Source organism: Rhineura floridana, chromosome 3 (assembly GCF_030035675.1).
Source record: "Rhineura floridana isolate rRhiFlo1 chromosome 3, rRhiFlo1.hap2, whole genome shotgun sequence".
Taxonomy (NCBI): domain Eukaryota; kingdom Metazoa; phylum Chordata; class Lepidosauria; order Squamata; family Rhineuridae; genus Rhineura; species Rhineura floridana.
In genome coordinates this window covers 40,146,282-40,168,657 of record NC_084482.1, presented here as the reverse complement: position 1 = coordinate 40,168,657, position 22,376 = coordinate 40,146,282, and the positions used below count along the sequence as shown (strand labels likewise).

General features: G+C 43.5%; 2 protein-coding genes across 6 annotated transcripts in view; one reads left to right on the top strand and one right to left on the bottom strand.

Annotated features, from left to right (window-relative positions):
• Positions 1-6,928, bottom strand: part of SARNP (SAP domain containing ribonucleoprotein) — a 78,208-nt gene extending 71,280 nt beyond the window's left edge. Inside the window, exons 1-2 of one of the 2 annotated variants that reach the window (XM_061615448.1) lie at positions 6,749-6,928; positions 2,238-2,337 (exon numbers count right to left, since the gene is read on the bottom strand). In XM_061615448.1, the coding sequence (XP_061471432.1) occupies positions 2,238-2,337; positions 6,749-6,784 (136 nt within the window). In that variant the 5' untranslated portion in view covers positions 6,785-6,928. The remainder of the gene's footprint in view (positions 1-2,237; positions 2,338-6,748) is intronic. The other variant, XM_061615449.1, reaches the window with a different exon arrangement.
• A 64-nt stretch (positions 6,929-6,992) lies between these two features.
• Positions 6,993-21,552, top strand: ORMDL2 (ORMDL sphingolipid biosynthesis regulator 2). 4 transcript variants are annotated; one of them, XM_061615452.1, is made up of 5 exons: positions 6,993-7,136; positions 9,401-9,498; positions 10,543-10,717; positions 11,443-11,594; positions 20,719-21,552. In XM_061615452.1, the coding sequence occupies exons 3-5, from the start codon at positions 10,544-10,546 to the stop codon at positions 20,852-20,854; spliced, it is 462 nt and encodes a 153-aa protein (XP_061471436.1). In that variant the 5' UTR covers positions 6,993-7,136; positions 9,401-9,498; position 10,543; the 3' UTR covers positions 20,855-21,552. The 4 variants fall into 4 exon arrangements, with proteins under 4 accessions (XP_061471436.1, XP_061471438.1, XP_061471437.1 ...); XM_061615454.1 differs by having other exon boundaries at positions 6,993-7,172; XM_061615453.1 differs by lacking the exon at positions 9,401-9,498 and having other exon boundaries at positions 6,993-7,172.
• The last annotated feature ends 824 nt before the right edge of the window (positions 21,553-22,376 follow it).

The window sequence follows — 22,376 nt, the reverse complement described above, 5'->3', positions numbered from 1 at the left end:
TTTATATTCTTAGTAATATGCTCCTCACATTCTTTTCTTGCATCCATTACTTACATGCATTTTTGTGTGTGTAATATGTGCAAGTTTGTGTTACTTTTTTGTTCTCATTTTGGTGACTGCCATTTTCTGAAGAAAGACTTGTTGCCTCTAAAAGATGCCTCTGATTATCCAGAAAAAGTGACACGAGTTCTAATTGTCTGTTGCCTGGCTGGCTTTTCTCCTGCCTTTCTACTTTTTGAAATGATACTGGGTATTAAATTAGTGGGTAGACTTCTGTGGCCTATAGCAGCTGTGATGTACTTTGGACAAGAGTGGATGTCAGTGTCAGCCTGGAGTAGGATTCAAACCCCCTATTTTCTGCTTTCAGTGCAATGTTCTTGAGCACCATGTTACAGAACCTCATGTCAGCAGTTGCTTCCTTTGTAGACATGGCACCTCATCCTCATGTTCCAAAAGATTTCTGTTCAAAAAGTGTCTTCAATAGTGTAGATATCTCTCCATGTTAGTTGTATCTTGTACTGAAAAATACAGCCTGTGACCATGTACTTGGGGTGGGGGATTTTAACTTGCCGCTCTAGCAACAATTCTCCTGACCACTGCTGATATCGTGAGAGCCTGGAATGGGAAGGCTTGTGGGGTTTTTCCTTGTGCCTGTCAGTGACAAATAACTGAAGGATATTGTTGGATTCAGCACAGTTCATGGCACAACTGTCAGAAAAGAGAAAAGATGCAGGCATTGCAGTGTTGCCATAGCAAGTATTATGCCACTTTTGCCAGGAGTGTTGTCTAGATCCATTATAACCGGAGGTGCCACTGCTGAGGGCAGATGATACAAAACTGCAAAAGCCAGTGCCATATCAACATTTCTAGGGTATTAAAATGGCAGGGAAGGTCTACTATTGCTAGAATCTGTGGGGAACTCACTGCAATCTGTGTTGTTGCTCCTTTTTTTAATTGCATTGCTTCTTGGGCATTGGATCCCCCTTGCTTGTGCTGACCCTGACTCCAGTGCAAACTGTAGTTCAGTCTTATTAAGGATTACGCTTCTTTATTGGCAAGCATAAAAAAAGTACGCTCACTTCTGTATATATGCCAACAGACTCAAATTATGCAGCCCAAATGTAGTTAGTATTTCAAACTCTTTAACACATCTGCAGCCCAATCCTATTATTGGTTACTTGAAAGCAAATCCCATGGAGTGCAATATGACTTCAGTGTAAGTATGCTTAAGATTGCAGTCTTAATCTCATAATGCAGCTGTGTGTGAAAGGCTATTATCCTAGTTCTAAACATGGAAAATAGAAAGACAATGGGGGAAGCAAGGCCTGTTTTCAGCACCCGTATACATACAGTAAATAAATAGCTCATCCTCCACAAAAAACATGCAGAACAAGAACTGAATCTTCCTTGCAAAGTCAACCTCATCCTTGTTAAAATGACTGTGTTCAGTCATCACGTTAAACCAGGTGTGGGGGACCTTTAGCCCTTCAGATTTTGCTGAGCTCCAACATCCCATCAGTTCAGCAATATCTGGAGGGTTGAAGGTTCCCCACACTAAATCATAACTAAATCAGTTTAGCATGATGTGAATGAGCCTAAACGAGCCTTGGGTTTGCACATCCCCCCCCCAGCCTTGAACAGCTGGGAGGAAGAATTTAGAAGCTTTTGCTTCTGTTTTTGCTTAATTGCAACTCATTGCGTCATCTGGATTGGCAGACTGTGGTTAATGTCAACTATGGTTTGTTCAAAACAAGCTAACTTCAAACTATTGGTTATAAAGTTGGTCTGTATAACGAGCAATAGCTAACATTAGCTATAGCTTAAGAGTTTGGGCAAAACACTAAAATGCAATTAATGAAAAATGGAAGCAAAAGCTTCCAACTCCTCCTCTTTGCTGTGCCAGAGGTGAAGAGTGGAGCACCTGAGCTAGAGGCTTGCCAAGGCCTGATCACATAACACTAAATAATGGCTTAGCATGACATTAGAAAGTAGCCAGTGTCTTGTTTATTCATTTTGGAACTTTATATCAAGAACATTTAATAAACTGAGATCCAACAGGGAAACTTTGACTATGGCCCTAGAACAGCAAGACCAAAACCAGGAAATTTCTCTTTGCTAGGAGCATCTGCAAAGGAACACATTTGTTTAAATGCTTAAAGTAGTCTCTGCTGGACTCCATTCAATCTTGTTAGAAGGTCATTGCCAGAATGTAGCAAGAAAGTACTACAGGAACATACCATGCTGCTCAAGATAGGTCTGGAGTCTGTTGATGAGATCCTGCTTGTTTCCTTTTGCCTCCAGGCCTCGGGCTAAACATTCTTGCTTCAGTTCAGCAAGCTGTAAAGTAAAATAAACTTTGCCTCAATAAAGTGTAGTTTCCTACAGATTAGGAAGGGGAAATGTACCCCAAAAAAGCAATAAAGGTAATGACTGGATATTATGTGAAAGGCCTTGTTGTGAAATGGAGAACATAGGGTCTTCTCGGATTTTTATATCACTCAGTTTTATGATATTTGAAAGAGAGTTTGCAGGAGTCTGCAGCAAAACAAGACCAAAACTGGAAGTTCTTCTCAGAATAGTTAATAAAGTTGACTAGTGGAAAAAAATCAAATCATTTACTGTCCTGGAGACTGTAGAATGGCTCTCTTCTATGGTAGGAATGATAGTTCTGCAATGTAAGTGCAAGTCCTATTTGATTTTCAAGAGTTCTCCATTAACACATTTGATGCACTATCTGTTTATTACATTTGGTCCAATCCTTTAGGACTATGGTCATAAAACCAACTGGCACAATCCAATAAAAGAATTATTGACTCCACCTTTCTTATAGCAAATCGCAGCAGTTTACATTTTCAAATTTACAAAATATGTACACAGCAGTATAACTACAATTCTTTCATTGCAGGATTCTTGTGCTTTTAACAGTGCCTAACAAGCAGAAATTTAGCTGGTAATACTTTTCTTTCACTTCATCTCCATCTTCATGAAAAGCTTCATTTGCTAAATTTCTGCGTCAGGCTGCTGTTCCAAGAGCAAGAAAAAAAGGTGGCAACTATAACCTTCAGAGAACATGTTCAGAAACTACGTATTTCTAGGAAGGCAGCAATGTTTCACGTTCCCTTAAATTTTAATGCCATGCAGATATAAGTGATGGTTAAACAACTGGGAGTGGCAGGCCACAGGAGAATATACAGTACTCCCTCCACCTAGCTCCCCCAGTTTCTGGCAAGAATTCCCTCAGCCTTTTAATGCCAGCACTAATCTTAAATCATGGTAAATGTTAAACCAAGATTCACTTTTAATTAAGATTTATAACTGCTTAGTGATGGTTTACAACCATAATTCATGCTGGCGGGGGAAGATAGGGGAAATTTGTGCTGGAGAAGGAGTGAGCATGCAAATACCATGGCCTACTTCTGATCTCTTTAGTCACATTTTAAGAAATTGTTAATGTTATCTCTGAACCAGCCCAAAGAGTATAAACAGCTAGAAATGCTTGTAGCTGTGTCTTCCCTCAAGGAAGTCTTCTCTCAAAATGCACCTAGAAATATTTTGTTCCTGGGAAAATGATACCTCCGCCCCCAACAAAATACCCACTTCCCTTGCAACCAGGGCTGTGGAGTCGGAGTCGTAAGCAATTTTGGGTGCAGTTGGAAGAAATGTACCGACTCCGACTTCAAAATAAATTTTGATTGACAATTTAAAAAAATATAAATTCAAAATGTTAAAGAAGCTTCCCATGAAGTCAGCTGTAGTTGAGCATTTCACCATAACTCAAGATGGAAAACATTTTGTGTGTCAGTGTATAACACAGGACCGATGAAGACAAGTGCTGTGATGCCAAGACCAGCACATATTCAGGCAGTGATAAAAATGCTCCTATGAGAGCTTCCAATTTAAAAAGACATTTACAGCCCTTTCCAGGGCTGTGGAGTTAGAAGCAATTTTGGGTGGAGTCAGACAGTAGAAAAATAGAGGAGTTGGAGTCGAAGGTTTGGCGTACCGACTCCACAGCCCTGCTTGCAACTGCTCAATGTTTGTGCAAGTGACAACCATCACAACTCTATGCTCTTCCACTAGATCTCCTCTAAATTTGTAGTTTGAATCAATTATTACATCCTCCTCCATTGTGTGCTCTCCTTCCATCTAACATGCTACTGCTGGCTTCCCCAGCGCAATGCCCAGGAGTGTCATGACACCCACAAAGGCCTACCAAGGTGCCCACCAGGTTTGCAGCTTCCCTCCATGATTGATCAAGTATATAAACATGGGAAAGCAGCCTCAGTTCCTCCTTGCTAGCTGCCCACATTGTTTACTAAGATCTCCTTATCATGCTGATTGGAGAAGAGACTCCAGAGGTGTTTTCAACAGATGTCAGCAGACACCAAAGGGAAGAAAGAGGAAGAGACAAAGGGAAAAGTGGCTGTGCCTGTTCATAGGCAGAAATGGAGATCACGAAAAAGAGCAGCCATGAGAGAAGGTCTTCTTCTGTGCAGTGGGTGTTTTGTGAATGGTTATGCATCCACATGGCAACCATTTGGAATGGCACTCTCAACACTTCCTCAAAATTCAAAATATGCTTATGGGAGACACAAAGTTAGGGACCCTAACAACTACAACAGAGTAGACAGGCTTGCCCATGCCCCTAGCAGTGGCTATAACTTGAAATGCTCTCCCACAATGACATTACATGCAGTTGCAAATGTGAGGATGGGGACATTAACAGTCAAACTTTTGAAATTACTATGAATGAAGTATGAATATATGCTTTTACCTTTATACAGACAGAGAGAGATGTGTGGTGCAAAGCAAATGTTTGTTAAAAGTGATCAAATCTATTTATTTCTTACATTTTATAACATCTACTTCTTTGTTGTGTGTTATTTAATTGCAGCAACGGTGTGAGGGAGTATTGAATTTTCTTTTGCTCCCAAGTACATTTGATTGTGACACTAGTAAAATGAAAAAAAGTTGTAGCTGCTACATATCCTGCCTTCTCTCTTTATCAGTCCCTTCATGCTGCATCTTCTCCCAGCACCTCTGGAGTATATATAAATATAGGGACCATCTCTGGGGAAGAATATGGCAACACTATCCAGTGGGTTTTTTTATTGTAAAAAGCCACCATATCATCATCATCATCATCATCATCATCAGCTCTTCACCCAAAGGTCCCACAGCGGGTTACAATAATTTTAAACACTTAATTAAAAAGTTATCCCAATATCATCCTCACTATTGGGTATATCCATTCTGAAGACTCAAAGATTAGGCCAGCCACAAGATAAAAACAAAGGAGTGATCTACTAAGTGACTCATCAGGGTTTAGGATAAATGAATCGCTTCTCCAAAGAACTGTCTTGGTTTTACTGATTTTATATAAGCCATTCTGGGACCCTTTCTTGCTGGTGTGAGGTAAACATGTGTTAAATAATTAATAATACTAAACATTTATTCCATATTATGAAGTTCCTGGGTTCCCAGATTTAAGCTCCATAACTTTACTAAAGCATTTCATGGCAGGAAGTTTGGAAAACAGACTGGAATACAGGCTGCCCGGAACTAAGGGCAATGACAGAAAAGTCAGAATGCAAATTGAGAGGAAAACAGGTCAGGACTGTATAGCTGGATCCATCAATGTTTGCTTAGAAGCAAATCCTACTATGTTCAATGGTAATTATTCCTTGATAAATGGGCACAGGTTTGTTTATTCCTAGAGCAGCTCATGCCTCACAGTGAGTAACAAGGATGCAAGACATGCCACTCACATTTCCTCAGTATCTAGATGGGTTAGTAGCAATTAGCAATCATTCCAGAAACAGGCTTCTAAATTATGATTTGGAAAGAAAATTGGTTCTGTTGGTCCAGATTATGATAACACAGTCTTCCCCCACCTGGCGCCCTTCAAATGTTGCTGGGCTTCAACTCCCATCAGCCCTAGCCAACATAGTCAATGATCAGAGCTGATGGGAGCTGAAGTTCAAACAAGATATGGAGGGCACCAGATTAGGGAAGTTTGGGTTAACACCACATCCTGCGCCACTAAAAAGAGAGATGATTGCTTTGCATTGAATTGTTAAAGTTTCCTATAAGCTGCCTTGGGGATAATTAAAGCCAAAGGGTGGTGGTGGTTTTTTAAAATCTTTAAAATAAGTTAATAATAATTAAAAGCCCGAAATTGCAAGGCTGCAGACCAATATACAGTTACTACCCATGAAGCTCACTGGGTGACCTTGGGCCAGTCACTGCCTCTCAGCCTCAGAGGAAGGCAATGGTAAACCCTCTCTGAATACTGCTTACCATGAAAACCCTATTCATAGGGTCGCCATAAGTTGGAATCGACTTGAAGGCAGTACATTTACATTTAGGGGCCAAGCTCCCTCGAAGTCAGTGGGTTTTACTTCCGAGTAAGCAGACGCAGATGAAGTAAGGATACACGGTAATTACCAACCAACAGAGAAATTTGAGGTGGTGAGAGAAAAGGGGGATAATACCCGTATTTCAAGGACAGGTCGAGAGAGGGCAAGGCAAGTCAACTCAAAGGGAAGCGCGGCGCCTCTTTCCCGCCCAAGCTTGAAAACGACGCCTCGCTTGGTCTGACGGCGCAAACCCGCACAAAGAGGAAAGCAGCTCCTTTCTTCAGGTAAAGGTGTTTCCGCCGCCAGGCTACAGCGGGAGGAAGGAGCCAGTCCCTGTTCCCCTCAGACTATGAGAGACCCGTTCCACCCCCTCAGACTGGCCTCAGTACCTTTAACTTGTGCAGTTCTACTGTTTCCGCCGCCATCTTATCTTCGCCTCCCTTAAACACTCCCCTCCGCCGCCGGTAGCGAACCGTGCCTGCCAGCTCCGTCTTCCACCCAATCCTGACCAGACTTTCACTTGAACTTTGTACCTTCCAACATCCCCCTGTCTCATTGGCTACTTTTATCGGGAAAGAGGTAAAGAGGTGCAATCGAGGATTACCAATGGGGAGGGAGGAAGGCGGCTGGACGATTCACCTATTGGCTGATTTAAGGCGGACGTGACGGATTGTTTCCTGCATATTTCTTGCGGTGCTGCTGCATGTGGAAGAAGCTGTCGCCGCCGGGCCTTTTGTTCTCGCCGTAGAAAGAAGACGCTGCCCCCGAACCACCCGCGTAGGTCTAGGTCTAGGGCTGAGGGTGGCTGCCTAGGTGAGAGGGGAGGGAAGAGGTGGGACGCTGAGGTTTGCACGGGAAGGTGGAAAGTTAGGTGGGAAAGAGGGAGCCTGCGTTGCACCCCGGATGTCATGGGTAGCGATGGGAGTGCAACTTATATAATAGTATGGCAGAGACATGGTCTATCTCCTTACAACCAAATCACATGTTCAAAGGTGTTGTTGTTGTTATGTATCTTCAAATCGATTACATCTTATGGCGACCCAATGAATCGGCGACATCTAATAGCATCTGTCATGAGCCACCCTGTTCAGATCTTGTAAGTTCAGGTCTGTGCTGTGGCTTCCTTTATGGAATCAATCCATCTCTTGTTTGGCCTTCCTCTTTTTCTGCTCCTGTCTGTTTTTCCCAGCATTATCTTTTCTAGTGAGTCAGGTCTTCTCATTATGTGTCCAAAGTATGATAACCTGAGTTTCATCATTTAGCTTCTAGCAATGATTCTGGTTTAGTTTGTTCCAACACCCAACTATTTGTCTTTTTTGGAGTCTATGGGATGTGCAAAGCTCTCCTCCAACAGCACATTTCAAACGAGTTGTTTTATCTGCTTTTTTCACTGTCCAGCTTTCACATGCATACATAGGGATTGGGAATACCATGGTCTGAATGATCCTGACTTTAGTGTTCAGTGATACATCTTTGCATTTGAGGACCTTTTCTAGTTCTCTCATAGCTGTCCTCCCCAGTCCTAGCCTTCTTCTGATTTCTTGACTATTGTCTCCATTTTGGTTAATGACTGTGCCAAGGCATTGATGATCCTTGACAAGTTCAATGTCCTCGTTGTCAACTTTAAAGTTATATAAATCTTCTGTTGTCATTACGTTAGTCTTCTTGATGTTGAGCTGTAGTCTTGCTTTTGTGCTTTCCTCTTTAACTTTCATCAGCATTCATTTCAAATCATTACTGGTTTCTGCTAGTAGTATGGTATCGTCTGCATATCTTAAATTATTCATATTTCTCCCTCCAATTTTCACACCTTCATTTTGGTCCAATTCCACTTTCCGTATGATGTGTTCTGCATATAGATTAAACAAATAGGGTGATAAAATACACCCCTGTGGCACACCCTTTCCAATTGGGAACCAGTCTGTTTCTCCATATTCTGTCCTTATGGTAGCCTCTTGTCCAGGGTATACATTGCGCATCAGGACAATCAGATGCTGTGGCACCCCAATTTCTCTTAAAGCATTCTATAGTTTTTCATGATCTACACAATCAAAGGCTTTGCAGTAATCTATAAAGTACAGGGTGATTTTCTTCTGAAGTTTATTGGTCTGTTCCATTATCCAACGTATGTTTGCGGTACGATCTCTGGTACCTCTTCCTTTTCTAAATCCATCTTGGACTTCTGGCATTTGTCTCTCCATATATGGTAAGAGCCTTTGTTATAGAATCTTGAGCATTACTTTGCATGGGATATTAAGGCAATAGTTTGATAATTACTGCATTCCCTGGAATCCCCGTTCTTTGGAATTGGGTTATATATTGAACGCTTCCAGTCTGTGGGCCATTGTTTAGTTTTCCATATTACTTGACCAATTGTTGTCAAAGTTTGGACAGGTTCAGTCTCAGTAACTTGTAGCAACTCTATTAGTATGCCATCTGTTTCTGGTGATTTGTTTCTTCCAAGTATTTTAAGAGCAATGTTCAAAGGTAGTATATTACAATTGGTCACGATCAAGGACTTCGTGGGAAGCTGCCCGAGCACTGGGTCATGTAACTTAATATTATTGATTTTACTTTGACTGATAACAGCAGTCAAGGTTTCAGATAGGGGACCTTCCTGGAGGTGCCAGGGACAGAACCTAGAACTTTCTTGCCATCCACAGTAAGTGCTTACCATTGAACTAGGTGCTTCCTTTGGTTGGCTGAAATGGAAGGACCAGAAAATAGGAATATAGGAATATCCTACTGTTTCACACAGTGGTTGCCAATGTAGCTCCTATGGGCACAGATGAGCCTGCAGAGGCCTTCCCTAGCTCCCCTCACTAAAATTAGGCTTGGAAGAAGCATTCTATTGTAGCTAATAAACTAGGTTGTCGTGTATGAAACAACAGTTTTGCCAGTTTTAACATGTGCCCAGAGGCCTGAAATGGTTGGGAATAGCTGCTTACAGCATAAATCCATTGAGCTACAAGGCCTTGAATAGTCTCCTTTCTTGAGTAGGCACTGTCAAAATCTAATTATAGTTTTTACTCCTGTCATAGACTTTGAAGAGATCAAAGGACAACTGGTTAACTGTTTTTGTTTCATGATAAAGCCCATGGGTACCAACTGAGGATGGGGAAACGGAAAGGTTTTGTAGGTGAGCAATCAAGATTCACAGTAAGAGGCAAATGTCTACTCTGGGATGTTCTCCATGTATTTTAGAAGGTAGTGTCGTACCTTTTAATAGCTGGGAACATGATCTTGTAGATTAATCACATGTGGTGTCCTGCCATAACTATCTATATCCACCAAGGAAGCTTTTAAGTAGATCATGCCACAGAATCCAAACCACTGTATAGCATAAGTGAGGAGTACAGTCTAATAAGCTGCTTGTGCGGTAAATGCTATTCATGATGGAGTTTGTCTATTAGTTGTAGAACTCTGTTACATTCAGAATCTTGGCTGTGGCCTCAATGTGGAAATAATAACCATTGCTGCAGAACCTTCGCTCTCATCATAGCACCTGACTCTTCTTTGCTGAAGAGCTGAGAAAATGGGTGTTCCAGCTGTCTACCTTATTCTCCCTGTCAGTAGCTACTCTGGCACATAGTTCCAGATCACTCATCCTTTGAGGTGCAAGAGCCTCTGCATTTTGAATCATTAGACAAATAACAGTTAGTAAGACATGGGGAACAGTTGCCTTTGTCTCTGAATCCCTCGCAGTCTAGTGAGCAGTCCCTGATTCAAGTGACATTTTATTGGTGCATATGTCAACCCAATACTCTTTTGACTAGGAGTCCTAGCTGTTGACTAACTGTAGGAAGAGAGGAATATGAAAGGTAAGTGGAATTGTTCCCAGGTAGGATTCTTTCATATTTGTAAACCCACCCCACACCCCAAGTTTTTGAAAGGAAATTAGGTTTGGAAGGCATGGTTATCTAAGCAGTTTTTGCACTAAGGTGAGAGAGTACTTTGCTGTGGTTCCATTGTCTGAGACTAAACTTCAGGAGGTTCTGAGTGAGGATGGCTCATGTTCAGAGACAAGGGTTATGTATCAGCTGCGGAAGTCTACAAAGGGTGAATTTGGATGCCAAAGGAAGGTATTGAGCTTGCATAGAGAACTGAACCTGTGTTTGTGTAAACTAGTCCATTTCCTGGTGCGTATATATTTGAATCCAATATATCTTTTTTTCCTCTTCAGCATGAATGTTGGGGTGGCCCATAGTGAGGTGAATCCCAACACCCGAGTAATGAACAGCAGAGGTATTTGGCTGGCTTATAGCATCTTGGTGGCTGTCCTCCACATCATCCTTCTCAGCATCCCCTTCTTTAGCGTTCCTGTGGTGTGGACCTTGACCAACATCATCCATAACCTGGTAGGTCAAAACTCCTATTACGGGCTGATCAGCTCATGGATCCCAGTTCCATTTTTTGTACCTAGGCCTTTAGGGCATTCTCTAGAGCAGGAGTGGGGAACCTCAGGTCTTCAGCCATCCAGACCTCTATCTTGCTATTGGGGCTCTCTTCAGGTACACCCCCTCCCCAGCCCCAAACTGTCAGTGGCTCCGCTTGGTAGCCCCCTTGAGTGTTTTTGCCTGGCAGGATTGTGTCCTTGAACTCTAATAGTGCCCCTTGTTTCTCTGGGTAGAATACAGAGAAGAATATGAGTGTGTGTAGAAACTAGCTTACTGTACAAAGATGAAAATTATATCCATTGCTCCTCCCACTTTTGCTTCTGTCCCTGCCCACTGTTGGTATGGACCCCCCAGAAGGTTTCCTAGAAGGAAATGTGGTCCTTGAGCTGAAAAGGGGTTTCTACCCCCACTGCCTAGGTTGCATTAATATTAAGGGTGTGTGTTCTTTCTGATTTTACCCAAACAGAAGCCTTGCCTGTCATCACAGATCTTGGAGTATGAAATCTCTGGCTAAAATTTGTTATCATTCTGTGCTGAACTCTCAAATAATTCCTCTCCCTTTTAGTCTTAGTACGTAAGAAGCTTTTACTACTCCCTTGATGTCCTCTTTCCTTCTATCCTAACAAAAGAAGGGAAGCAAGGCTGTGATCCTTCTTCACTTCTTCCTTCCCCCCACCTCCCCTCAGGCAATGTATTGGCTCCTGCACACAGTGAAAGGAACGCCCTTTGAAACACCGGACCAGGGCAAGGATCGCCTCCTCACACACTGGGAGCAGATTGACTATGGTACACAGTGGACCTCCTCTCGCAAATTCCTGAGCATCTCACCTATTGTCCTGTAAGTGCCAGGAATTGCTTCATTCTGCTTTTTAGTTAAGCACCCCTGATTAGTTTGCCAAAAGCTAGCAAACTTAAACAATTGATGTTCAGAGGTCATTGGCTATGTCTCATCACGTCCTTATATCTGAAACTGCCTGTTTGTTCCTTATCATGCTTCAACTTTACTTCTTTAGTTGTTTGGTCCAGTGATGCCAGTGAGCCCCTAACAATGAATGAGAACAAAAAACTTAAGAGTTTGGCAGGGAAGTACATTTTACACTTTGACAAGGACCATCTTGGCCACATTCTAAGGGACAATCTGATAGGTATAAAATTCAGTTATCCTCTTCTTTCATAGTCCATAGATCCTGAGAGATCCTTGCAAATTGTTACTTCTCAGTCAGTGGAAGAGTGGAGCATACAGGAGAGGGTTAACTCCTTTGGGAGACAGTCAAAACACTTTCTAAGAAAGCTTTAGTGGCTAGCCAGAAGTGAGGTGACCTTCCTTGAACTTCTGGTCTTGATTCTGCTTCCAGCAAGATAGTAGAGTCAGCACTTACTCCTGCATCTCCACTCTGGAGTGCAGGGGTCACTTTTTGCTTTGCATACTGTTTTTTTTACAGTGAGTTTGGATTTTTCCTTCATCGTTTCCTTTTTTCTCTTCTCTCACCCATCAGCAACTAGGTAGAAAGGGGGGGGAAGGAGAAGGAAGACACAATTTTCAGCAGCACTTGGAGACACTCTTACATGGAGGCAGCCAGGATCATTCCCAAGCCCCTCCTGTGTACCTTACTGTTAGCTCCCGGGAAGGTTGTTTGGAGTCCATTTGGGGCTGCAGAGATAGCTCCTTACCCTCTGACACAGCATTCTCTTCAACGTTGGCACTCCTTTGACAGGTACCAGGCTTCATTTGAAAGGGAGGCACTTCTAAAGGGATGGTATTCTTTCACAGGGAGGGACTCTTAAGTTGCCTGAGATAAGTTTCCACCTAAGGGATCATCCTCTGTCCCAAATGTCTCTCAGGTGGGGGGGAGGGATTTGAGCAAGCATAATGCAGGAAACCCACTAGCAATGCTGGTGTCTCTTGCGGGCACTATTTTGGATTCTCCTGAAGTAGTTTCAGTTTCTCAGATACTGTCCACCTAATTGCGGGAGGGTAAGAAGATGCCCATGCCTCTCCAAAAGGCAGGGGAAGCCTGAAAGCAGAGCAAGCCTGCAGACTTCCCTTCTCTTATTATGTCCTGGCTTAATAGGGAGTTGGCACACAGGGCATCATCCTCTCCAGCTAAACTCTGGTCATGCTTGTATAAGCACAAATGATTCAGGCATCATCGATCCCGATCTCCTCCTCCATCTCAATCCTTCCCACTCCCCCTGGCCAGGTAGCTACTAGATGAAGGGGAGAAGGGGAAAAACAAGCAGAAAGGTCTACTATCCTGGTTTAAGGATAGCATCAATTGCAAGGAGTAGAAGTGGACCAAATGACACCTCTCCCTTACAGTAGGGTGGTTGCTTCCCAGTAGCTCAGACCTTTTGCCTTTTGGCTCCTATTCAAGATCAGGAGAGGGGGACTTTTCTACATCTGACTCTTCAGAGTCAGAGACGGAAAAGGGAAAGCGTTCTGTGATGACCACCCTCAAGCACTTTTACCAGATAGACTTCTATTCCATAATGGCATGCAAGGCCAGAGCCTCTCTTCAGCTAGAGGAGATTAGCACCCACTCTGAGGATCAGGAGGCGGCAGATTGGGGCTCTTTCAATGTGTTCCCCAGAGCTGGGACTCACCATGTAGTTCTTCCCTTCCCTAAGTTTTTTTTAAAGACATCCTCACGGAAGAATGGGAACATCAAACTGAACCCAAAGCTCCTCACTTGCTTTACACTCTACCTAATACTATCACGGATGGCCTTAAGATGCCATCCATTGAAAAAGTGGTTTTTGTCCTGGGGGGGGCAGGGAACTGCTATTCCCAAGGAAGGGGGTGATGTGCTAAGTGAGCAGGGAGACAGGCATAGCGATGCTGCCCTCCATCACACCCACTAGTCCTCAGCTCTGGCTTTGAGGGCAAACTCAGCCAATTCCTTCATGGCCAGGGCTGCAGTTAAGTGGGCAATCACTCATCTCAGAAGGTCCTCCTGAAGCCAAACATCTTGGAGAGAGACAAGCTAACCAAGACTGCAGAATTCTTAGCAGACTCCTCTACGGCTACATCGCTGTATTCTGCTTGTTCTTTAGGTTATGTCCTCACAGCCAAACATAATTTGTGGCTCAAACAATTGGGGGGTGGGGGTGGATCATTACTCCAAGGCCAGTCTGTCTGTGCTTCCCTTCTCAGGCGGTAAGTTGTTCAGAAAACCTCGGGAACAGTACCTGGTGGAAGTCAAAGAAAAGAAAGTATTACCCTCTGTCCTAAAGGAAGAGAAAACAAAGACATGTAAGAAGAGGTCACAGTCCTTTGGCTCATGTGGTACCCTTCCACCTGCAGAACCATGCACCAGTTTCAGGGCTCCTGGAATACCTCCTGGAGCTCCTCCCACCAACAGAACCACTCTGGCTCTTCGGACCACTTCAACAAGCAGTCCCACCACCCCAAGTTCAATGCCAAGCATGACACCTGGCTCCTCATGCGGCTGCTTGGGCAACCTCCACATTAAATTGGTGGATCCTAGACACCATCAAATTAGGCTACTCCTTTGAATTTATGACAATTCCAAGACACAAGTGGCTGGCTGCACCTCCCACACAGAACCTGGAAAGGCTTCAGAGGACTCTGGATGCCATTACCTATCTTCTCAACATAAGGACTATAGAACCTGTTCCAGAAGATCAGTGCTTCTCTAGGATCTTCTGTGTTCTTCACAGTTCCGAAATGCAGCAGTGATTTTCCCAATATTTTGGACCTGAAATTTTTGAACACATTCGTCCATCTCAAGAAGTTTAAAATGGAAACCCTCGGATCCATTGCAGAAGCCATTCAACCAAGGGGCTTGGAGTCCAAGAACTAATGGAATCATATTTCCACAACCCCATATGGGCTTGCTACTGCCATTTCCTCCACTTGGCCATGGCAACAAGCCACCCAGGAACAGGGCCATGCCATTCGTTCTGTTTTAGCCTCCCCTCCCTCCCCCTGGGTGTTCACCAAGTTTATGGTGACAGTAGTGGCTCACCTGTGCACCCAGGGAATACACCTCTAGCCCTGCCTTGATGACCTGGTTCGAGCACTGAGGCCAAGAAGGATAGGGAGATCACCCTGCAGTGCATGGAGGACTCTGGTTTTGTCACCAATGGGTCCAAGAGCCACCAGGAACCTGCCCAGCAGGTACAGGATATGGGGTAGTTCTAGACACTCTAAGCTAGATCTTCCTGTCCCAGGAACAAGTCACCAAACTCTAGACCCAGGTCTCTTCCCTCCTTGTCTCCCCCCCCCCGATTCCCCTAATGGTTCAAGCCAAACTTCAGAGATCCATGATTGCCTCTTATCGATCTTGTACCCTGGACCCAGTTCCATCCTAGGGTGTGGTAGTGGTTCCTCTTGCTACTATAGAAGCAGATAGTTCAATGGCAGAATTGGCCCATCAGTGTACCCAAGAAGGTCAGGGATTCCCTCCAGTGATAGAGGCAGGAAGCTTATTTGCTGAAAGTACTTGTCCTCAGCTATGGTCATCCCCACCAATGCCACCTTCAGGGGTTGGGGGACAACTTGTCAGTTTCTTTTCACCCAGGGGAAGTGGAGGGAAGCAAAACTGAGTAAGCTCATAAACTGGCTGGAGTTCAGGGCTATCCACTTAGCATTCAGAGATCCTTCCCCTCATTGAACATTTTCACATCCTGATCAGAATGGACAATGTTACAGTTAAGGTCCACATCAATCTGCTGGGGGGTTGGGAACCGAATCAGGTTCTTTCCAGGAGGAAAGCAATCTCCTGTTCAGTTGGGCGGAGCTACACCTCCTGTTCATTTCAACCATTCATGTGAAGGAGACCTTGAACATACAGGCCAACTACCTGAGTAGGGAGACTATTCACTAGGAAGAATGGGAACTTTACAAGAAGGTGTTCCTCTCAATCACCCAGAAATGGGCTCTCTTCTATTTTTCTGAACAACCAACTGAAAACATTTATATCCCAATGTTGATGTTCCAAGGCCCTGGAGGCAGATGCTCTGTCAGCCCCTTGGCCCCAAAGGCTTCTGTACATCCTCCCACCCCTTCCCTTTCTGCTCAGGTTTCCTGCCCTACTTCTTTCAAACTAGTGCCTCACTCTCAAGACGGTACCCCAAGCTCAAAACCCCAAAAGAGGTGGACTCCTCCACAGAATCGTTGTGGGTGGTGATACCATGCCCCAGGAGTGATTTAATACTGCGAACGATCTATTGTCCCCCTGATCAAAATGCTCAGGGAGACTTTGAGATGAGATATGAAATTGAGGAAGCATCCAAACTAGGAAATGTGGTAATAATGGGTGACTTCAACTACCCGGACATAGACTGGCCGCATATGTGTTCCAGTCATGACAAAGAAGCAAAATGTCTAGATATTCTAAAGGATTATGCCCTAGACCAGTTGGTCATGGAACCGACCAGAGGGACGGCAACCCTGGACTTAATCCTCAGTGGGGACCGGGACCTGGTGCGAGATGTAAGTGTTGTCGAACCGATTGGGAGCAGTGACCATAGTGCTATTAAATTAAACATACATGTAAAATGGCCAATTGCCAAGAAAATCCAACATGGTCACATTTTACTTCAAAAGAGGAAACTTCACAAAAATGAAGGGATTGGTGAAAAGAAAGCTGAAAAACAAAGTCCAGAGGGTCACATCACTTGAAAATGCTGGAAGTTGTTTAAAAACACTCTATTAGAAGCTCAACTGGAGTGCATACCGCAGATCAGAAAAGGTACCACCAGGGCCAAGAAGATGCCAGCAGGGTTAATGAGCAAAGTGAAGGGAGCTCTTAGAGGCAAAAAGTCTTCCTTCAGAAAATGGAAGTCTTGTCCGAATGAAGAAAATAAAAAGGAACACAAACTCTGGCAAAAGAAATGCAAGAAGACAATAAGGGATGCTAAAAAAGAATTTGAGGAGCACATTGCTAAGAATATAAAAACCAACAACAAAAAAATCTATAAATACATTCAAAGCAGGAGACCATCTAGGGAGGTGATTGGACCCTTGGATGATAAGGGAATCAAAAGTGTACTAAAGAACGATAAGGAGATTGCAGAGAAGCTAAATGAATTTTTTGCATCTGTCTTCACAGTGGAAGATATAGGGCAGATCCCTGAACCTGAACTAACATTTGCAGGAAGGGATTCTGAGGAACTGAGACAAATAGTGGTAACGAGAGAGGAAGTTCTAGGCTTAAAGAAAATGTGAAAACTGACAAATCACCGGGCCCAGATGGCATCCACCCAAGAGTTCTTAAAGAACTCAAATGTGAAATTGCTGATCTGCTAACTAAAATATGTAACTTGTCCCTCGGGTCCTCCGTGCCTGAGGACTGGAAAGTGGCAAATGTAATGCCAATCTTCAAAAAGGGATCCAGGGGGGATCCCAGAAATTACAGGCCAGTTAGCTTAACTTCTGTCCCTGGAAAACTGGTAGAAAATATTATTAAAGCTAGATTAACTAAGCACATAGAAGAACAAGCCTTGCTGAAGCAGAGCCGGCATGGCTTCTGCAAGGGAAAGTCCTGTCTCAGTAACCTATTAGAATTCTTTGAGAGTGTCAACAAGCATATAGATAGAGGTGATCCAGTGGACATAGTGTACTTAGACTTTCAAAAAGTGTTTGACAAGGTACCTCACCAAAGACTTCTGAGGAAGCTTAGCAGTCATGGAATAAGAGAAGAGGTCCTCTTGTGGATAAGGAATTGGTTAAGAAGCAGAAAGCAGAGAGTAGGAATAAACGGAGAGTTCTCCCAATGGAAGGCTGTAGAAAGTGGAGTCCCTCAAGGATCAGTACTGGGACCTGTACTTTTCAACTTGTTCATTAATGACCTAGAATTAGGAGTGAGCAGTCAAGTGGCCAAGTTTGCTGACGATACTAAATTGTTCAGGATTGTTAAAACAAAAAGGGATTGTGAAGAGCTCCAAAAAGACCTCTCCAAACTGAGTGAATGGGCGGAAAAATGGCAAATGAAATTCAATATAAACAAGTGTAAAATTATGCATATTGGAGCAAAAAAATCTTAATTTCACATATATGCTCATGCGGTCTGAACTGGCGGTGACCGACCAGGAGAGAGACCTCGGGGTTGTAGTGGACAGCACGATGAAAATGTTGACCCAGTGTGCGGCAGCTGTGAAAAAGGCAAATTCCATGCTAGGGATAATTAGGAAAGGTATTGAAAATAAAACAGCCGATATCATAATGCCGTTGTATAAATCTATGGTGTGGCCGCATTTGGAATACTGTGTACAGTTCTGGTCGCCGCATCTCAAAAAGGATATTATAGAGTTGGAAAAGGTTCAGAAGAGGGCAACCAGAATGATCAAGGGGATGGAGCGACTCCCCTATGAGGAAAGGTTGCAGCATTTGGGGCTTTTTAGTTTAGAGAAAAGGCGGGTCAGAGGAGACATGATAGAAGTGTATAAAATTATGCATGGCATTGAGAAAGTGGGTAGAGAAAAGTTTTTCTCCCTCTCATAATACTAGAACTCGTGGACTTTCAAAGAAGCTGAAAGTTGGAAGATTGAGGACAGACAAAAGGAAGTACTTCTTTACTCAGCACATAGTTAAACTATGGAATTTGCTCCCACAAGACGCGGTAATGGCCACCAGCTTGGATGGCTTTAAAAGAAGATTAGACAAATTCATGGAGGACAGGGCTATCAATGGCTACTAGCCATGATGGCTGTGCTCTGCCACCCTAGTCAGAGGCAGCATGCTTCTGAAAACCAGTTGCCGGAAGCCTCAGGAGGGGAGAGTGTTCTTGCACTCGGGTCCTGCTTGCGGGCTTCCCCCAGGCACCTGGTTGGCCACTGTGAGAACAGGATGCTGGACTAGATGGGCCACTGGCCTGATCCAGCAGGCTCTTCTAATGTTCTTACGGTATTCCTAGTCACATCCACCAGGCAAGTGGGAGAACTGAGGGTTCTCAGTCGGGGGCAAACTGTGCATGTTCCACCAGGACAAAGTCATGCTCTGTCTTGATCCAGCTTTCTACTGGAGGTTATTTCCTGATGGTTAACTCTGCCTTCCACAAAGATCAGGACATCGCCCTCCTCAGCTTCTGCCCCAACCCAATTCATCACAGGGAGAAGAAATGGCACAAGCTAGAGGTGAGAGGGGGTCCTCAGGGTATATGTAGACTGCTCCCAGCCTTCCAGAAAGTCAGAATGCCTCTTCATGTCTTTCAAGCAAGAGACTCAAGGTTTCCAGGTCTACCATCAGCATGTCGGTTAGGGAATGCCTGGTCAGCAGCTCTTCACAAGTGTTTCCCTTGAGATTTGCAAGGCTGCCAACTGGCCTCATCCATCCACGTTCATCAAAGACTACAAGGTAGACAAATATGCATCCACAGAGGTAGTCTTTGGCAGATAGGTACTACAAAGAGTGGTGACTTGGGTTCTCATCCCATCCTAGAATGGAGTGGTTACTGCTTTGTTACATCCCTTTCCTGTGTGCTTCACTCCTGTGCTGACCAAGAATGGAAAGTAGGTCTTACTGTGAAGTGCCTTTCTGATCAGCAGAGAGTGGAGCATATAGTATTATTATCTTTATTTATACCCCCCCTTTTTCCAAACTGGAACTGAAGGCGGCGTCCAGATAAAAACAAGTACTTATCATTAAGAACCTATAAAAATATAAAACATATAAACATATAGAATCAGCATTAAAACAGGATTAAACGATTAAGATGTTAAAACCAATCAGATATACACTTAAAATACTGCAACCCAGTTTAGGAGCATACAAGTAAAACAATAACCCTCAAGACCAGAGAGCTTCTCCCATAACAACCTTCTTTCCTGTGTGTTCTGATCTTTTGTTTCTATCCTGTAGTTGAAAAGTTGTACAAATTATGCAAGCTAGTGCTGCCAGCCATTTCTGCTGGTTAGGCTTTGTCAGCAACTGGAAGGTAAAGGAAGGTAACCTACCATTCTAGCTGGCCATTAAGTTTTTGTAAAAAGTATTTTGCCTCTGCCTCCCGGAGGACTTAACCTTTCCTATATGCTCTACTCTCCGCTGACCTGAAGGACAGTTCATGATAAGGTTAGCTTTCTGTTATTTTCCCGCAATGTTAGTTGCATTAGTTGAAACAAATGTGATAGTTCTCTTCAAATGGTTGGAGAAACTGTGGCCCTCATTGGCTGGGCGTGATGGAAATTGGAATTCAACAACTGGAAGACGACAAGTTACTCACCCCTATCTTATTTCTTTTATTTAAAAACATCTATAAACAGCTTAATACTTTAAAATTCTCTCAATGGTGTATCATATGAAAACCATATAATTCAAACAAGGTACAACCTAAAACCAATAAAAGCGCAGTATAAAAGTATGTAAAACAAATATAACATCAATTCAGACTCACAAAACGAGGGTCTCTTGCTCCGGGAAAGCTAGGGCAGAAAGATAAGTCTTTATAAGCTGTCTGAAGCGATTGATGGTTGCTGCTTCAAACACGGGAGAGGGAAAGGCATTCTACAGAACAGTGGCAAGAATAGAAAAAGTTTGTGGCACTCGTATCGAAAGGAAAGCAGTTGCAGGGCTGCTAAAACCAGGTATGCATGTTTGGTATAGACTTAGTGGGAGTGTCTTTCAACCTCCTCATGTCGGCTTTCTAGAGGCATCTTACTGGACACTGATAAAAATAGGATGCTAGATTAGATGGACCTTTTGGTCTGAGGTGAAAAGAACAGCCCTATGTGGCCTGATTGGGCTCAGGAGGAATGGTAACACTCACCTTCCAACCGATGTTCATTACTGTGTAGGAGGTGGTTTTCCTGCAATATAAGGAGTAAATAAGAATACTTTTTAGAAGGAATTTGTTTCTGAAAGTATGAAGACTGCCAAAAAAACATTGTTCTGGTTTTATTTCTTATTTGGAGAAGTGTCAGATTCAGGAAGGCTCACTGTGAAAAAAGTTACAATTTTTATATGCCTGTGTAGCTAACACAATATGTTTTTTTCCCATTAGCTACATCTTGACCAGCTTCTATACCAAATATGACCCCGTGCACTTCATCATCAACACTACCTCCTTGCTGAGTGTCCTCTTGCCAAAGCTGCCCCAGCTGCATGGTGTCCGCATCTTTGGTATCAACAAATACTGAAGCAGTCAGAATATTGGTACTGCTGCGAGTTAGGAACTGCTTCTTTTTGGAAGAGCTAACTGCAAAATCCTGGTGACAAAGCAGTGATTGCACCATTTGTAACTGAGGGGGGTGGCATGAGAACTTTAGCTGTCCGCAGAACTGAGCAGTATTGAGCTTTGTTTCTTGCAAGGAGATTGAACCCATTCTCCCTCTGGCTAGTCGACAATTGGGCTGGTACCTGTTCTGGTGGAATGAAGAGACTGAATCTTTAGAAGGACATGAAGTCTCCAGGGTTTCCCCTGCAAGATTTCTTGAGCTGTTTCTAATGGGTGACTGGGATCAGCTTCTCTGAGATATAGCCATTCTGTGTAAACCTTTTGTTTTTATAGTATTCTGTTGAACGTGCTGCAAAGGGTTTGGGGAGGGCATGTTCAGGGTAGGAGAGCCTAGGTAACAGCTTTTGTGAAAATGAACTGTCATGCTGAGGTGACTGTAGTTCATGGTTCTGCTGTGCAAGAAATCCCATACACCCTCATTTTGTAACAGATCAGCTTTGAGTATAACTTGCTTCATACCAGTCAAGTCAAAATTCCAGAACCCAACATAGAACTTCGCTTCTGTTTTTAAAAGAGGTTTCTAGCCCCTCTGATTGTAAAGGAGAAATGTAAGGCCATGTTAGTAGTGGAGCACTCAATTAAAAATACAGCTTTTGTCAATGTTCTGCCCTGCTTCTTGCTACCTAATCTCTTTATGGAGAGACTTGGTGTTTTACATAGCAAAGCACCACCTTCCAGAGCCATCTTTAGAGTACCTCTAGGGGTGGGAGAGACCTTTTTGTTTCAATGAGAGGTCTTTTTGCAGTGCAAAAAATTGCAGGTGCAGATTGTGAGCTGATCAGGGTTAAGATGTCCAGATGGGCTTCTTGCATTTGTAATCTACATTGCCTGGTAATCTTGGGAGGGAAGAAAAGGATTGTTGGTGGGATGCTGGGTGGTGGTGGTAAGAAAGTGGGGCAGGGGTCACTGTGTTGGTGTTTTTCTATGTGGTGGTGCATGCCGAAATTACTTTCTTTTAAGTCTTAACAACTTCGCCTTTTTGTAAAATGTGTATTGTTGGAGCAGAAAACTGGTCCAAATGAGTTGTTTTGTATTTTAGGCCTTAGACCTGATCTCTGCCTTGTTCTCTTTGGCTAGTCGCCTGCCTTTAAGCCAAATCTGCCATCTGTGAAATGGGTGTTTTGTGACTGGCCACACCTCTTCAGACAGTTATTGTGTGATTGGCACAGTGGTGGATGCCTTCAAGAAAAAGGTGGGGTTCTTCAATTTAGGAGTATCCTAAGTATACTTGTGAGAGCCAGTGTGGTGTAATGGTTAGAGTGTTGGACTACGACCTGGGAGACCAGGGTTCGAATCCCCACATAGCCATGAAGCTCACTGGGTGACCTTGGGCCAGTCACTGCCTCTCAGCCTCATGAAAACCCTATTCATAGGGCTGCCATAAGTCGGAATTAACTTGAAGGCAGTACATTTACATTTTAAGT

What these genes read in the sequence shown, in the direction of transcription:
- ORMDL2 (XM_061615452.1), top strand. Translation starts at nt 10,544, where the DNA reads ATGAATGTTGGGGTGGCCCATAGTGAGGTGAATCCCAACACCCGAGTA. An exon ending in CCAACATCATCCATAACCTG is followed by an intron (nt 10,718 to 11,442) that starts GTAGGTCAAAAC and finishes ACCTCCCCTCAG; the next exon opens with GCAATGTATTGGCTCCTGCA. An exon ending in AGCATCTCACCTATTGTCCT is followed by an intron (nt 11,595 to 20,718) that starts GTAAGTGCCAGG and finishes TTTTCCCATTAG; the next exon opens with CTACATCTTGACCAGCTTCT.